Here is an 18,580-nt window from a genome sequence, read left to right as displayed (position 1 = left end):
GAACAAACAGTTGTGTAATTATGTTTAGAACAACTGCAAGTTGTTTTAAGTCATTTAAATTTGTTTATCGACAAGGAAGTTTGAGAAATGCAAGAATTTTGATCTCATTCACCTTAAGCTTAAGATAATGGAACCGTTAAAATGGAACGGATAGGATGAAACCGATAAAATGGAACCGATAAAAAAAAAGGTAAAAATGGAACCGGACATCTGTTTTTGTTAATCCGGATACCCGGTAACATGGCACAGGCTTAAAACTTTACTTAGTTAAAAATAACCCTTGCTATATATATATTTTTTTTAGGTGTACTAACATGCGACAGTCAACCGTGTGAAAATGGAGGGCTGTGTTTAGATGCATTTGATAGCTTCAGTTACTTATGTCAGTGCCAAGCAGGTTGGGCTGGAGACAATTGTGAAGTAGCTGTGAACAAGTGTGAATCTAACCCCTGTACTAACGGAGGGAATTGTACCAACTTTCAGACGTCATACAGCTGTGATTGTCCGCATCCTTGGACCGGACAAAACTGTCAAATACGTATGTACTTTTTTTTCAATTACCCTCTTTGTGACATGTTATGAAGTAAATTGCAATAAAAACTCTGACAAATTTCATACAAACTTACTCGTGTGTTTCAACAATAAAGACTACAATAGAACAGTCTTGAAAGAGAGGTATACGTTTTGTGGTTACTTTAAAAATGAATGCCAATACAATTTTGGGGTTAGAAGACCACAGCATAGTATAAAGCATTTTGAGAAACATTCCACTTTGAATTAATGTGGTTATATAAAAAGATATCAGGTTATGCCCCAAATTTTGAATCTAAGAATCGTTACAACAAAAAACAATTCTCAGATTGTGTATTCCTATTGGGGATTGTCTTCCCGCGTGGACATAATCGCTCTGCATTTTCGGTGATATCTCAAAAACACGACCACCTTTTCAAATGTAATTTGCACATGTTAGTTTATTGTAAACACATCTTCATTTACATTATATAGGGTTAAAACAGTCAAACGGTACACTTTGCCTTTATTATATACTGTGTTGTTGTAAGACTAGCAATGAAGTGGAGTTAATCTTGTTGTTGTTGTTGTTGTTGCCTTAGGTCTGTTTAGTTGTTCAAGTCAGCCATGTCTGAATGAAGGGACATGCCTTGAATCACAGGATACATTTACCTACATCTGCCAATGTGTTTCTGGATGGACTGGAACCAACTGTGAAAGTCGTAAGTGGCAATTCACATGACACCATCCTCAAAATAATCTTTGTTAGTTTTGTTAAGGTTTTTTTGTATCAATTTTTCAAGAAAACGTTTATAGAATCTCCAATAAAATAAACAGAAATATATAATATGGGTTTTTAAATAATTTAAACAACGAATTTCATTTACAGACATGCCCCTTAAGTTGTTAATGCTTTTTAGATGTTAAATTTGCATCGGGGATAAAGAATATTAATTTTTTTTTTTTTACCCATTTGTTGATGCTGTTGAATAAGCTCGGGCGACTAGTGTGACTAGTGTCAAAGTCGTGACTATTGATTGCTTTGTCCAGCCGCGACAACTGTTATACATATTCTTGATTAATTGTTCCGCCTCGACTAGCAGTGCGACTTCCTGCTTGATAAACCAACTGTGTCGCTCACAACTATTCATGACAACATAATTAACTTACGAAACACTATCAGACATCTGTGACACAATCTTTCAATCCATTCAGCACGAATTTTACCATATTGTACCTACGGCAAACAATATGTCGTAATGCAACTTGGGAGTTAAAATCAGTTGTGTCTAGTGTCAAAGTCGCAACTATTTGAGATGCTGTTAGTCGAGTAGTAAATTTCACTAGTTGCCTAGGCTTACTGTTGAATGAATGGAAATATTTCAAATTTTGCAGTCATATGCCATTGCTTTGGTCTCTTTCATGTTGGAATCTTGTAATTTTCTTAATTTTAATCCCAGTATATTGTTTCTTTTATAGTTATATTGAGCTGTGGAAGTCAACCCTGCATGAATGGAGGAACTTGCCTGGAAAGTGGAAACAATTTTGCCTTCTTCTGTCAATGTACGGCTGGATGGGCAGGACTGAACTGTGACACTCCGGTTGATGTTTGTGTGTCCAGTCCTTGTCAGAATGGAGCCACATGTGTGAATGGTCAGACATCTTATTCTTGTCAATGTACGGCTGGATGGACAGGACTGAACTGTGACACTCAGGTTGATGTTTGTGCGTCCAGTCCTTGTCAGAATGGAGCCACATGTGTGAATGGTCAGACATCTTATTCTTGTCAATGTACGGCTGGATGGACAGGACTGAACTGTGACACTCAGGTTGATGTTTGTGTGTCCAGTCCTTGTCAGAATGGAGCCACATGTGTGAATGGTCAGACGTCATATTCTTGTCAATGTACGGCTGGATGGACAGGACTGAACTGTGACACTCAGGTTGATGTTTGTGCGTCCAGTCCTTGTCAGAATGGAGCCACATGTGTGAATGGTCAGACATCTTATTCTTGTCAATGTACGGCTGGATGGACAGGACTGAACTGTGACACTCAGGTTGATGTTTGTGCGTCCAGTCCTTGTCAGAATGGAGCCACATGTGTGAATGGTCAGACATCTTATTCTTGTCAATGTACGGCTGGATGGACAGGACTGAACTGTGACACTCAGGTTGATGTTTGTGCGTCCAGTCCTTGTCAGAATGGAGCCACATGTGTGAATGGTCAGACATCTTATTCTTGTCAATGTACGGCTGGATGGACAGGACTGAACTGTGACACTCAGGTTGATGTTTGTGCGTCCAGTCCTTGTCAGAATGGAGCCACATGTGTGAATGGTCAGACATCTTATTCTTGTCAATGTACGGCTGGATGGACAGGACTGAACTGTGACACTCAGGTTGATGTTTGTGCGTCCAGTCCTTGTCAGAATGGAGCCACATGTGTGAATGGTCAGACATCTTATTCTTGTCAATGTACGGCTGGATGGACAGGACTGAAATGTGACACTCAGGTTGATGTTTGTGTGTCCAGTCCTTGTCAGAATGGAGCCGCATGTGTGAATGGTCAGACATCTTATTCTTGTCAATGTACGGCTGGATGGACAGGACTGAACTGTGACACTCAGGTTGATGTTTGTGTGTCCAGTCCTTGTCAGAATGGAGCCACATGTGTGAATGGTCAGACATCTTATTCTTGTCAATGTACGGCTGGATGGACAGGACTGAACTGTGACACTCAGGTTGATGTTTGTGTGTCCAGTCCTTGTCAGAATGGAGCCGCATGTGTGAATGGTCAGACATCTTATTCTTGTCAATGTACGGCTGGATGGACAGGACTGAACTGTGACACTCAGGTTGATGTTTGTGTGTCCAGTCCTTGTCAGAATGGAGCCACATGTGTGAATGGTCAGACATCATATTCTTGTCAATGTACGGCTGGATGGACAGGACTGAACTGTGACACTCAGGTTGATGTTTGTGTGTCCAGTCCTTGTCAGAATGGAGCCACATGTGTGAATGGTCAGACATCATATTCTTGTCAATGTATGGCTGGATGGACAGGACTGAACTGTGACACTCAGGTTGATGTTTGTGTGTCCAGTCCTTGTCAGAATGGAGCCGCATGTGTGAATGGTCAGACATCTTATTCTTGTCAATGTACGGCTGGATGGACAGGACTGAACTGTGACACTCAGGTTGATGTTTGTGTGTCCAGTCCTTGTCAGAATGGAGCCACATGTGTGAATGGTCAGACATCATATTCTTGTCAATGTATGGCTGGATGGACAGGACTGAACTGTGACACTCAGGTTGATGTTTGTGCGTCCAGTCCTTGTCAGAATGGAGCCACATGTGTGAATGGTCAGACATCTTATTCTTGTCAATGTACGGCTGGATGGACAGGACTGAACTGTGACACTCAGGTTGATGTTTGTGCGTCCAGTCCTTGTCAGAATGGAGCCACATGTGTGAATGGTCAGGCATCTTATTCTTGTCAATGTACGGCTGGATGGACAGGACTGAACTGTGACACTCAGGTTGATGTTTGTGCGTCCAGTCCTTGTCAGAATGGAGCCACATGTGTGAATGGTCAGACATCTTATTCTTGTCAATGTACGGCTGGATGGACAGGACTGAACTGTGACACTCAGGTTGATGTTTGTTTGTCCAGTCCTTGCTTGAATGGAGCTACTTGCCTTGGGAATCAGACCTCTTATACTTGCACATGCAGAATTGGATGGAGTGGAACAAATTGTGATATTCGTAAGTTGGTGTTTTTTTTCAAAAATCATTTCACAATTTGGTCAGAATCACCAGTATTGAGTCCCTTGCTTTTTTCTGTTTGGCCACAACATGCCACAAAAGCAAGCCTTTTTAGGATGTAACGTCACTTGTGGAACAGCGAATATTAACAAAGCATCTGAATTGCATGCATTGCTAGTATACAGGCAGATCTTGTTGTGGTGACATTTGTTAACATTTCTTGCTCAGCCAGTGATGTTTATGATAAAAAAAAAAATATATATATATATGGTTTATTATTTGATATCTATATATATATATATAATATCAAATAATAAACCACAAGGGAAACTGACTGGGAACATTTGTTTTAAATGATTTTGGATTGAACAAAGAAAATTGACTAGAGCGGGATTTGAACCAACGACCTCCGGTTTAACGTGCCGGCGCTCTACCAACTGAGCTATCTAGCCCTATGTTGGTGGTCTCCCAATTTTGTCAATATCTTTGTTCGGGGGTGCCTGTCAGAAGCCATTAAACCGCAAACTGCCGTGTAGCCAGGGATCACACCCGGGTAACGATACAACCTGGGAAGCGGCAGACAGGGGATCACCTTAAGGGGATGCGACTTTTTTATATCAGATATCAAATAATAAACCACAAGGGAAACTGACTGGGAACATTTGTTTTAAATGATTTTGGATTGAACAAAGAAAATTGACTAGAGCGGGATTTGAACCAACGACCTCCGATTTAACGTGCCGGCGCTCTACCAACTGAGCTATCTAGCCCTATGTTGGTGGTCTCCCAATTTTGTCAATATCTTTGTTCGGGGGTGCCTGTCAGAAGCCATTAAACCGCAAACTGCCGTGTAGCCAGGGATCACACCCGGGTAACGATACAACCTGGAATATATAAAAAAAATAAAAATAAAATAATAACCAAATAGTGCCCAAGTACAACAATGCATATCCTATTTATAATTATAATAAAAATCACACCGTCACTCATAATCGCTCAAGGCACTTTAACATACAGTATTTTCCTGCAAGGTATTTTGGACAACGTTTGAATAATGAGACCTAGTCCTTTGACATAGCACCATGTAATGGTTTACAAGGTGCTTTGGCGCAATATGCAGCCAATCAAACCAGGAATACCCTGGTGAACCCCTTGTTTTTTTTCGATATGTGCACTGGGTTCTTGTACGCACATTAATACACAACATACAAGACCAAAGGCTTACAGCCAATCCGAAGGACAAAGCATCATGGTTAAGTGTCTTGCTTAAGGACAAGGGTGTCATGACTGGGACCCGAACCCACCCTCAGGTGATAAGAAACTACAGAGTTTGAATCCGATACTCTTAATTGCTAGGCCATACCATGCCACAGTGTTTAATAATAATAATAACCACTTTGTATATAGCGCTTTTCACACCCGAAGGGCGTCTCAAAGAGCTTCCAACATTGTTACCCCTGGTCACTGGGCCATTTAATTCATTCCTTAAACCATCTCAGCTCCCTGGGGAGTACACAGCCTGTGCAACAATTATGCGTTACTCGGTAAAATCAATTATAAGAATCATCTCTGCACCCATTTACCCCTGGGTGGAGAGAAGCATGTAGTTAAGTGTCTAGCTCAGGGACACACGTGTCACGACTCCCGAACCCACACACTGCTGAACAGAATCACAAGAGCTTGAGTATTTAATAACACAAGCTCATTTGTTTGCAGAAATATTGGCTTGTGTGAGTGGTCCATGTAAGAACAATGGGCAGTGTGCAGAGGATCCAGACAGATTTGCCTACATTTGTTCCTGTACTGGAGTCTGGACTGGAGCTACCTGTGAGATCCCTGATGCATGTAGTTTGAATCCATGTCTGAATGCTGGTGTGTGTAGTAATGTAGGAAGCTCATATGAATGTACGTGTGCCGTTGGATGGATAGGAACTCGATGTGAAACAGGTAAATCTTTTTTCTAAAGTGTCTAAATTATCCATTTAAAAATAATAAAAATAAGATCAAAGTCTTATATAGCGCACGTAGTTACCAAACATGGTACTCAAGCCGCTGAGTACGTGTGTACACAAACTTACAGTAGCCACTTTTCATACAACGTTTCGCAGTTGATCAATGGACCTCTTTCATCGGCCGTAAATAATGGCAAAATTGCAGGAAAACTATCTAATTCTTCTCTTAAGCCACTACCTGACCACATGTGTAACAACCTCCCCATCACCATACATTGTACGTACTCCTTTGTTCAAGAAAGCACTGAAAAAATATCTGTTTCCTTAGTTGCTTTCTGTAATTCCTTTTTGCCATTTGTTCTATTATTTGCATTGCTAATGTCTGTTTGCGTAAGCACTGTGGACTTAATAGAATGGTGCTACGTGTATATGGAAGGTTTGCGGTAACACCATGTAATGATAATCTCTAAATGAATTGAAGTGGTTCCCTAACACTGAATGGATTAAACCCTACTATGCTGCTGACAATGCGTGAGCTTGTGGGTGTGGTGATGAGGGAACATTGCGCTGTTTTGTACACGGCTAATGGCTGCGTGACGCAGACGCAATTGCGCGTCTGCTTATTGCACAACTCTATGATGTTTGCCAGCCAATAGGGTCTGTGCGTACATGTATGTGTGAAGGTAATTAGTATATTTCATGGGAAGGGTCCATAAACTAAGCCGTTTGGCCACGACAAGGTACTAAATAAAAAGCTTCGCAAAATTTTGCTTAAATTTGCTTTGTTGCTTATTGTAGTGCGACTCTCTTTTTGATTGCAGCTGTGAACTTCTGTTCGTCAACGCCATGTCTTAATGGAGGCTTCTGTAGAAACCTTGCAAGTACTTATGAGTGTGACTGCTCCATTGAATGGACAGGCAACCAGTGTGAAATCGGTAAGTACAGTGTACATGTGTGTGAGCTAAGAGGTGAAACCAACAAAGTACTGTCTCTGCCGTTTCAGGTTCACATTTTATACACCTAGATAGGTTAAGAGAAGGAATTAATGGTCTTGCTCAAGACAAAAGGTCTTGGATTCCAACCCACACTCGGAAGTAACTTGGCTATGAGAACTTGAGTCTTCCAGTGAAATTTGACAAATTCTTTTTAAAGGATTTTGAGTACTTTTTCAATATGTCCACAGCTTATAGGGTTTGGAGATAATGATAGTAGAAAGTTTCCCTTCAAATATAACTTACTGAGGTGCTGTAGTTGTTGAGAAATGAGTTACATTCTAAAACTGAGACGAAAATTATTTTGGTGACAGTTTAATATAAATCTGTAGACATTGTGCTTTGTGTTAGAAAAAAGTACATAGCCTCTTTTTGAACAAGAACTAAAGTAATGTCTAACCAAATATAACAATAATATAATGTTTGATTGATTATTGTTGTTGTTTATCCTTTGTTTTTCTTGTAGCTAAAGACGCTTGTATTGGAACACCATGCCAGAATAACGCTACCTGCCTCAATCAATTTGACTTCTTTGTTTGTCAGTGCCAACCTGGATATGCAGGATTTGATTGCAGCCAAGGTAATAATAATAATAATAATAATAATAATAATAATAATAAAACACATTTGTATAGCGTCAAATCCATTAAAATTGCTCCCAGGCGCAATAGCAATCAAAACTATCTTTAAACCATCAAAAGCAAAACCATTAAAAGGTCAAAAATAAGATCCACAAAATATGATCATAAAAATAATAAGACGCATTAATTCAATTCAATTCAGTTTATTTATTTTATCACAGATTGCCAGTAAAAAGTGAAAATTGTTTTCCCTGTGTGCACTAAAAAGATTCAAATTTGATACTTATAGAAAAACAAAAAAACATTACATTTTAAAAACACAGAATTAATTACAAAAAATTTAGTATAAGCAATAAATAAGTCTAACAAATGTATTAAAAAGTGACAAAAACGAGACAAATATAAGACACTGAGCACACAAGGTGGGCGCCACAGTGCAGCGCCCTCCATTATCAGAAGCCCTATGGGTTGATGGACATCTCAAAGTGCTCAGTATTTTTCCTGCATGGTATTGTTGAATTACGTGTTGAAGTATTCCTTTACATATAGCACCATGTAATGATTTACAAGAATTTCATGCACCATATCTGTAGAGTAAGATTGTCTTAACGACCATGGTCATTTATCGTTTTTATATTCACAGATATCAATGAGTGCATGAGTAGTCCATGTTCTAATGGAGCAAATTGTGTGAACCAGTTGAATGGATACCAGTGTATTTGTGAACTTGGTTGGACTGGACCAATGTGTTCTATAGGTAACTGTGTTATAAATTACTTTATGTTCTAGACCCATTATCTAGTAAATATTTGTCTGAAATTTCTATAACGTTTACAAGATAAGCATCTCCAGGGGTTAATTTTTGCGGTCCTAACCAATAACTGTTTCTGTTGAACTTGCCCATTGTTGATCACTGGCCATTGACCGAAACAGTTTATTTATGTCACAAACCCAAAGACACACCCCTTTAATAGTTTCCTGAAGACAACAGGAGCATGATAATCGAAATGTTGAGAATAAATCAAACGGGTCTTCTTTGAGCTAACACTTCCTCCAAAAAAAGATATTGTAATTGGTTGTACCCCCAAGAATAGCGCTCCACTTTTTAATGATAGACTTGTGGACAAGTCGTTTCATGGCTCTGCTTACCGCAGAATTTTGTTTACGATCACCTTTTTCCGCTTACTTTGCAAGCAACAAATTTCTGCGCTAGCTGTGTTAGCAAATTATGCCTATGTAACATGGAGTATGCACATGCACATGCATAAATTTCCTGCTAACCTGTGAAATATGCTTGGCGTAAGCATGGATTTTCCTGCTCATGCAAGCACCGATTCTTTGCTTACGGTAAGCAGAGCCATGCAATTGGGCACATAACTTGAGTTCAGTGCACTTTCTTGGCCATGATACATGATTCTTTTGAGATCCTCATTAAGTATAAAATAGTTATATTTCTAATCCTGTTTTTGTTATTTCATCTGTAATTGATTTCAGATGTAGATGAATGTTTAAGTGATCCATGTCTGAACGGTGCTTCATGTAACAACCTTTTGAACAGCTACCAGTGTGTGTGCAGACAGGGCTACACCGGCCCTCTTTGTGGCATAGGTACAAATATTAATCAAATTTAACAATAATAGGTTCTTATATAGCTCTTTATCACACCCGGGTCATATCAAAGGGCTCATTGTGTTTTCCTGCAAGTAGTGGAGCTACATTTTTGAAATATCAGACCTATTCCTCTAAAGCACCATGGCGAACCCCTTTCTCTTTACAATAAGTGCACTGGGTTCTTTTATGTGCATAACACAACACACGGGAGCTACGGCTGTACGTCCCATCCAAAGGATGAAGCAATTATGGTTTTTCTTGCTACAAGTGTCCTGACCGGGACTCGAACCTACATGTAAGCTCTGCTGATCAGAGTTTGATTTAGGTGTTCCTATCCCCAATGATACTGACAGAAGAAGACAAGAGTGAGTAACAACAAACTCTGAGGATATTATAATAATTATCTCTACCTATCGCCCAAGTAGAAATTTAAAAGCAGGACAGTTTTTTTCAGAATAGAGTAAGTCTCTCGAAAATCAGAAAGATCTACTCCGCGTTAGTAGAATATATAGCAAGACAGTGCTCCAAAGAACAAAATCTACCTGGCAAGTAGATATACACATGGTGTTACCACAGACCAAATACATATGTTGTAATAAAGTTCTAAATAATATGACGTTGATTTTGATATTTCAGAGATTGATTTCTGCTTCAATACTCCGTGCCAGAATGGTGCAACATGTCAGAGTACAACTACCCAGTACGTCTGCCAATGTGCGTCAGGCTTCAATGGTACCAATTGTGATAATGGTAAGTGTTATAACAAGTCGTTAAAACAATTATTTAATGAACTGACCTAGCTTTATTTGTACGTGTCCATGTTCATCATTATTAGATCTAATTGGTTCATGTATATCGGTCGTCAAATTTTGCCATGTGTGCAATGTGATATAAGTTTTCATAAAAGTGTAAAGACACCATATTGCAGCCCGATGGCTGAACTGCAATAAGTAAAAAGACATCAATACACAGAAGGAAATAAAAAAAATATATATATATTTAAAAAAGCAGGGCGTCAAAAAATAAGCACAAACACCAATGAACAAACATATTTAAAAAGGCAACAACAAATAAAGAAAAAAAAAGATTTTTGCCAGATAATGACTCACTGTACATTCTCCGTTATCTATTCTTGTTTTTGTTGATTCATTTGATTACAAGGGAGTTAGCAAAATTAAAAGATTTCATAACAATGATAACCAATATATAGGTATATTGGAAGTGTCGTGGTCTAGCATTTAAGAGCACCAGACTCAAGCTTTGGTGTTTCTGAGCAGCAGAGTGTGGGTTCGAATCCCCAGCCGTGACACTTGTGTCCTTAAGCAAGATACTTAACCATTGCTTCGTCCTTTGGATGGGACGTAACGCCGTTGGTCCCATGTGTTGTGTAACGCAAGATAAAGAACCTAGTGCACTTTTCTAAAAAAGGGAATGGTTTGCCCCGATCATCCTGGTAGTGGCTGCTGAATACGCCGTAGCACCTTCTAAACCCCTTATAAGGTGATACATAGTTGGGTCTCAGATTTCTTTTTGTAATAATGTATATACTAAACGCCTAGAGTACCTTGTTGGTAGGTACTTGCACTATAAAGAACTTCACTATTATTATTCTTATTATTGTATTACAGATATTGATGAGTGTACGAGCAATCCTTGTTTGAATGGTGGAGGCTGTTTAGATATATTGAATGGATACTCATGTAGCTGTCCAGTATCCCATACTGGTAACAACTGTGAAACAGGTTTGTGTTTAAAGTTTTTATTTTGGGGAAAGTATAAAAACTGTCATCAAGAGATGTGTAAAACCAGACCCCTGCCAACGATAACAAATATAATTTTACAATATAAAAAAGGGGTTGCACTGAAACATTTAAAAGTCACACAAAAGAATATTAAAACACAAGCAAATCCAGATTATTGAAGAGAAAAAAAACAGCACCCACAACAAAGCACCGTAGCAATAGGAGGAAGGAACAGCAATTTAAAAATACAAACCATAGGATGGACTAAAAACCCTAAAAAAACAAAATAAAACTGGTATAGCCATATTGGCTCGGGAAAACTACGTCACTTCAGAGGGAGCAGTTACTCACAATGTTTGATACTATCAACCTCTCCCCATTACTCGTTACCAAGTAAGGTTTTATGCTAATAATTATTTGACTATTTACCAATAATGTCCAGTGTTCTTAAGTGAAATAAACGTTTGTTATATTAACCCTGCTTTGTGTTTGCTTTCAGAGTTGGATCCCTGTGTGTCCAATCCATGCCTGAACCAAGCAGTCTGTAATAATATGTTCACCGTCTACACTTGTAGTTGTCGGACAGGATTTACTGGCATTCATTGTGAACAAGGTATGTACACAGCAGAAAAAAGATATCATACATAGAGGGACACCAGGTATTGGATTACTTGCTTTGTAATATCCCTTTTCTAGGGGGTATTGTGTAACCCTTGATTCTGTTTTGTACAGGATGTACTGGCATTAATAGTGAACAAGGTATGTACACACAAGAAAAAATCGGGCACAAAAAGAGGGACACCAGGTACTGGAAAACTAGCTTTGTAATATCCCTTTTCTAGGGGTTATATATCCCAGCATACTGTGGCAGATAATCAGCCGTGCCCATTAGCTAGAGTCTATCATGTCTGTCTTGCACAAAATTCAAATCTCTTCTCAAAACTTATCTAATGTCACAGGTTTTCAGAGACTAATGTTGTTGTGTCTGCTTTCTTTCGTTTTGTTTTTGGTTTTTACTGTGCCTTGAACACCCATGGTGGATATGTGCGCATTACAAGTCTGTATTATTATGACTATTATTCTTTTTATTTCTGTTTTCAAGTCGGGCTTTCAGTTTGGGAATGATACTTTCAAATAAAAGTGGTTCCTCAAAAGCAATGCTCTTGAAGAGTTTATGCTGTAGCCTGTAATGCATTTTTTATATTGGAATAAATGTCTAAACCATTATACTAAATTTTATCTGTTGTTGATTGGACAGATATAAATGAATGTTCCAGTAGTCCATGTCAGAACAATGCGACATGTGTCAATGAGGAAGGTTTCTTCACATGTCTCTGTGCACCAGGCTGGGACGGTAACACATGTACTGTGGGTAAGTTAAGTTGGGCACCAGACTGGAAGGGTAACACATGTACTCTTCGTAAGGACGTGTCTGAAACGGTGACTTCGGCTACAGCCACAGCTAGATCAGTGTATCTGTTGAGGAATAGACAGATGCGCGCAGTTTGGCCAGAGCTGTAGCCGAAGTCTCCTTTTCGGCCACGTCCTTAGTCAAGTTTGGGAAACAGACTGCAAGTATAACACATGTATTCCGGGTAAGTCTAAAAGAACTAAAACTTTCATATTTTCATATAATTTGAATTTTGGTATGTCTGTTGCAGAAATTGATGAGTGCGTAAGTCTACCATGCATGAATGGAGCTAACTGCGTGAACCTGTTAAATGGGTACCAGTGCCAGTGCCTACTTGGTTGGCAAGGACCTTTATGTGATAGTGGTGAGTGTCTATGCATTCAGGTTTTCATTTGAAATAATATGTCCTTGTTGATTTTAACATTTCTTTGTATTTTGTTTTGTTTTTTAATCAGCTAACTTGTCTTTGTTTTAAATGTATTAATGGTTTATCTTAACAGGTGTAATATCTTTTTTTGTGGTTAACATTAACAATACATTCACAGAACTGTAATTTGTATACTACTTGTGTGCACATTATGTTTGTCTTTGTTTTCTTCCTGATTAAATGAAATCTTTGTTTTGCAGATGTCACAACTTTAGCAGATGTATAAATAACTAGTTGGTATTACTAACGGACCACTTTAATGATTGTATGTAATATTTAGTTTTTTCATTTGTGTCTATCAGTGTAACTTTACACATGTGGTTTTGATCATTTTAACATTCAACACATCAACCCTTTATGTCCACTGTGTTTGATTTTCGTTGTTGTACATTAACATCATATTGTCATTCATCTATTCCTAGGATTTAATACCAACATTGTTTCAGATATTAACCCATTCTGGTAATGGTAAGTCTTGTTGATTATTTATCCAAAAAAAAACAGGCCCTAATTTCATAGAGCTGCTTTAAAGTAGCTAAGCACAATTACATGTATGTGTTGCTGACCAGAATAAGGTTACCGGCCAAACTAATATATCACATGTACAATTTGTGACTGGTATCCTGCTCATTCCTGCTGAGCGGCAAACTGTTAAGCAATATTTTCTGCTGAAGCAGCTATATGAAATTTGGCCCTGATGTGCACATAGTGAAAATGTCTTTTAATTCTGTAAAACTCTGTGTAATGAAAGCATTGACTTCAAGACTGAGATAAGAATAATGTTACTCAGTTCTTATGAAGATGTAGCGCTTTGTACACCCGAAGGGCATCTCAAAGCGCTTGCATCATTAGAACTCCTGGTCACTGGGCCATTTAATTAATTCCTTAAACATTCTCAGCTCCCTGTGGAGTATACAGCCTGTACTACTAAGTATGTAGCACACTAGCTAAATCAATCACAAGATCCAGCTCTGCCCTCACAGATCACCCTGGGTGGAGAGAAGCAATTATAGTGTCTTGCTCAAAGGTTTGAAACTAAGACTGAGAGTTGAATTTCACAAAGCACTAAGATTCATCTAAAGATGGGCTCTCAGTATTACCTTACTGATTTAATTGTAACATCACAATTTACTTGGCAACTACAATTATTTTGCTGTTAGGATCTATCTTAAATCTTTGTCAAATCCAGAGCAGTACCAGGATTAAGGCCCAAGGGTCCTTACTTACACCAGACCCAAAGACCTTTCTGAGCAAATTATATCACTAGCAAATACAATTAGTTATTGCAAGCTGTTAACCAACCAAAAGGACTTGGGTATGATTGAAAAAAAGAAACCCAGTTACTATGGCCTGAAGTTTTGACCCTTGCATAGTCTTTACAATATTTTGTGTTGATTTGTCTAAAATGTGGGTTTGTTGCAGAGGTGAATGAGTGTGAAAGCAGTGCATGTTCGAATGGAGGAACTTGTCTTGACTTGGTGAATGGATTCCAGTGTCAATGTGCAGTTGGATTTACAGGTTTATTCTGTGAAATAGGTAAACAAAACCATATTTGTTGAATATATCTTTTTGAAAAACAGACCGTTCCAAACATGATTCTTAGATAAAAGAACTTATCAGCAATCAATGTAGGCTACTGCCCGTTGACACATCAACCGTCCTCTTCTACTGGGTTGTGTGGCTGGTGCAGGGGTGATTTTGTGTCACTGTAGGGTTGCTGTAGTTAGTTCAACCACACTGAGGCCACTTCACCTGGTGGGGCTGCCGACCCAGTGGAGTTTCGGTCGTGTAACCTCGCGACGGTGTCCAAGTGGGGTTCCATCTAGCACTGCTGCTGCAAGACCACCTTGGCGTACTGCATGGCCAAGCCAAGCGGCTTTTTGATCCATGATTGTGTTGGCAGAGAGACCCCACCTGTTGCCAATCAGCGCTCTGAGGGTTTGCGCCAGATATATCTGCCAAAACTTAACCTCTTTTCAATTGAATGATGAGGCTTAATTTATAACTGCATATATTTTTCCCCCATCTTTTTTTGTTCAGGCGTTGATGAGTGTATGTCACATTCATGTGAGAACGGAGCAACTTGTATTGACTTACCCAATAGCTACCGATGTGACTGTGCACCAGGCTATCAGGGAATATTCTGTCAAATTGGTAAAGTTTATTCCCTTTTCAATTGTGTTGTTCTTTTGAATGGTGTTGACTTTTGATCACGTAGGTTATAAATTCTACCATTAATTATTTTTTTGTTATGCAAGTTCGCCCTTAAAAAGGCTAAAAGCCACTCTTAGTATGGTGCTACAAGAAGAAAAATTATTAAATGTGAACAAAACTCAGGGGAGCTGAAGGTAGGATGTTATATGCCTCTTAAAACAGTCTAGATTGTAGGATGGAGGGAAACATGCACCAGGCAAGGAGTTCCAAAGAGATGCAGTACATGGAATAAAGCTGTTGGAATGGCTCCTTGTTCTACATCTAAGCAGATCAAGAGTGTTGGGGTGAGACGAAGCAGAACTATATCTTTAATAGACACCGTCAAGGAATGTCGTGTTGTGGCCGAGCGGATTAGAGCACCGAACTCAAGCTCTGGTGCTTCTGTTCAGCAGAGTGTGAGTTCGAATCCCAGTCGTGTCGCTTGTGTCCCTGAGCAAGACACTTAACTATAATTGCTTCTCTCCACCCAGGGGTAAATGGGTACCTGTGACGGCAGGGGTGGTGGTTGTGATTGATTTAGCCGAGTAGCGCATATTAATGTTGCACAAGGCTGTATACTCCCCACCAGGGAGCTCAGATGGTTTAAGGAGTGAATTAAGGCCCTGTGACCAGGGGTAATAATGTGAAGCGCTTTGGGACGCCCTCCGGGTGTGAAAAGCGCTATATACAAACGGGTTATTATTACTATTATTTGATCCAGTACCATGCTTCTCTTCAATGAACTAATCTCTTGACACTCCTGGGGTGACAGGTCTTTTTATTCAGCTGCGCCGCACATCTGCAACTCTCTACCACTGTTTTTTAAATATTTTTTTTACTGTGCCTTGAACGTCCAACAGGGTGGATATGTGGGCATTACAAGTCTTTATTAATATTATTGTTGTTGTTATTATCCTCTCATATTTTATCTTTATTATTCTCAGGTATCATGGAGTGTTCCAGTGTTCCTTGTATGAATGGAGCTACTTGTGTTGACTTGATCAATGGTTATAGATGCGACTGTGCTTTAGGATTTAATGGAATCAATTGTCAAACAGGTTTGTTGAGCTTGATTGTTCTAACTACATGTACCATCAATTCAATGTTTATTTTCTTAGGTCTTCATTCTTTTACTATGAAACTGTAATAATTGTAATCAATTTTGAAAATTATGTTAATATTTGCATTTACAGATATTTTAGAGTGTGTAAGTTCACCTTGTTTGAATGGAGGAACCTGTCTGGACTTGGTGAATGGATTCCAGTGTCAATGTACAGTTGGATTTACAGGTGTATTCTGTCAAACAGGTAATGGTAGCAACACTTGATTGAATGCCTTCATGCCATGAACACAGAGCTCACTCCGCAGTAGTGAAGTTAATAATGAGAAGTCCCTTGGATCCACTAAGTGAAAGTCTTGATTGAATGCCTTCATGCCATGAACACAGAGCTCACTCCGCAGTAGTGAAGTTAATAATGAGAAGTCCCTTCGATCCACTAAGTGAAAGTCTCAGCCAATTTCCTACCTACATTGACGCCAAGATAGTAGATAAAAAGCAGGACAGTTCTTTTCAGAACTGAGATGCCTGGAACTCCAAAAATCTACTCTGCGGGAATAGAGAAGTCTCCTGAATTCCCCCCCCCCAAAAAAAATTCAATTCAATTCAATAAGACGTTTATTCTACACTGTAGTTGGAAAATAGTACAACAAGAGAATTCATCAGTACAAAGAGAGGTACATGTAACAAAATCAAAAGCCAGGTTGTATCTTAATTTGGGTGTGATCCCTGGCTACACGGCAGTTAACGGTTGTATGGCTTCTGACTGGCACCCCGAACAAAGATATTGACAAAATAGGGACACCGCCAATATAGGGCTAGATAGCTCAGTTGGTAGAGCGCCGGCACGTTAATACCGAGGTCGTTGGTTCGAATCCCACTCTAGTCAATTCTTTGTTCAACCTCAAAAATCAAAATCAAAAGCGGCTAAAAGAATACAAAATTAATATAATGTTAAAGCAAGCATTATATAAATAACTAGGAATTAACTACATACAGGAGAGGAGCGAGGGTATGAGGCTGTAGACTAATAGCAAGACAATTCTTTAAGAACATAATCTAAACACATGGTATTAAAGACAGTGGACACTATTTGTAATATTCAAAGACTAGTCTTCACAGTTGGTGTATCTCAACATATGCATACAAAAACAAACCTGTGAAAATTTGAGCTCAATCGGTCATTGAAGTTGCGAGGTAATAATGAAAGAAAAAAACACCCTTGTCACACAAAGTTATGTGCTTTTTGATGCTTGATTTCGAGACCTCAAATTCTAAACTTTAGGTCTCGAAATCAAATTCGTAGAAAATTACTTCTTTCTCGAAAACTACGTCACTTCAGAGGAAGCTGTTTCTCACAATGTTTTATACCATCTATCTCTCCCCATTACATGTAATCAAGAAAGATTTTATGATGATAAATATTTTGAGTAATTACCAATAGTGTCCACTGCCTTTAACGCAAACCAAATATACATTGATACCTCAACATGCAATGCCTCAAATCCCATAGTCATAGTGCATTCTTTTACTTGTCATTATTTTGTGCTTCCATTTTCCTGCTAGATCTCAATGAATGTGTGAGTTTCCCATGTATGAACGGAGGAGTTTGTTTAGATTCAGTGAATGGTTTCCAGTGTGCATGCTCAAGTGGATACACAGGGAGTCTATGTGAAACAGGTTAGTCATGTTTGGGATACTTTACGTTTCCCAGACCATCTGAAAAAATCAAACACTTTCGATCTCTGGCTGTGATTCGTGGTCATAATGGGTGCCTGCTTCTCGAACACGTTGTAGCCGCGTCCTTCGCAATTAGCTCTTAGCTGCGAGTAAGGATAATTAGCCTCCCAAGTTATTATTGTGATTGTTTCCATTATTTATTCCCCTGCAACGTGACCTTAGAAAGCTCAGATGTTAAAGCTTTCAATAATACAAAAATGTTTACCTTTTGTCCAGACATTGATGGGTGTATGTCACATTCATGTGAGAATGGAGCAACTTGTATTGACTTACCCAATAGCTACCGATGTGACTGTCCACCAGGCTTTCAGGGAATATTCTGTCAAAATGGTAAAGTCCATTTCTTGGTCATCATTTACTTTTTGCTTTCCTTTTACATTTTGCTGACTTGTGATCATGAAGGTATGGAATTTTTTTGGTAATTGTTGGTATTTTGACATATTTGTCCTCAGGTATCATGGAGTGTTTGAGTATTCCGTGTATGAATGGAGCTACTTGTGTTGACTTAATCAATGGTTATAGATGCGACTGTGCTTCAGGATTTAATGGAATCAACTGTCAAACAGGTTAGGCTAACTTCCTACATTGACAATACACAC

General features: G+C 39.0%; 1 protein-coding gene across 1 annotated transcript in view; it reads left to right on the top strand.

The window, feature by feature from the left end:
• Positions 1-1,153: 1,153 nt before the first annotated feature.
• The window catches only part of LOC117292705 (fibrillin-2-like), a 60,356-nt gene continuing 42,929 nt past the window's right edge, over positions 1,154-18,580 (top strand). Inside the window, exons 1-19 of the mRNA XM_033774845.1 lie at positions 1,154-1,232; positions 1,990-4,275; positions 5,992-6,222; positions 7,049-7,162; positions 7,686-7,799; positions 8,444-8,557; positions 9,295-9,408; positions 10,048-10,161; positions 11,040-11,153; positions 11,653-11,766; positions 12,412-12,525; positions 12,815-12,928; positions 14,414-14,527; positions 15,032-15,145; positions 16,129-16,242; positions 16,378-16,491; positions 17,808-17,921; positions 18,198-18,311; positions 18,434-18,547. Coding sequence (XP_033630736.1) covers positions 2,019-4,275; positions 5,992-6,222; positions 7,049-7,162; positions 7,686-7,799; positions 8,444-8,557; positions 9,295-9,408; positions 10,048-10,161; positions 11,040-11,153; positions 11,653-11,766; positions 12,412-12,525; positions 12,815-12,928; positions 14,414-14,527; positions 15,032-15,145; positions 16,129-16,242; positions 16,378-16,491; positions 17,808-17,921; positions 18,198-18,311; positions 18,434-18,547 — 4,312 coding nt within the window. The 5' untranslated portion in view covers positions 1,154-1,232; positions 1,990-2,018. The remainder of the gene's footprint in view (positions 1,233-1,989; positions 4,276-5,991; positions 6,223-7,048; positions 7,163-7,685; positions 7,800-8,443; positions 8,558-9,294; positions 9,409-10,047; positions 10,162-11,039; positions 11,154-11,652; positions 11,767-12,411; positions 12,526-12,814; positions 12,929-14,413; positions 14,528-15,031; positions 15,146-16,128; positions 16,243-16,377; positions 16,492-17,807; positions 17,922-18,197; positions 18,312-18,433; positions 18,548-18,580) is intronic.

The sequence above is a fragment of the Asterias rubens genome, chromosome 7 (genome assembly GCF_902459465.1).
Source record: "Asterias rubens chromosome 7, eAstRub1.3, whole genome shotgun sequence".
NCBI lineage: Eukaryota > Metazoa > Echinodermata > Asteroidea > Forcipulatida > Asteriidae > Asterias > Asterias rubens.
Note: the sequence above shows the minus strand (reverse complement) of the source record. Positions and strands in the feature narration are given on the sequence as shown.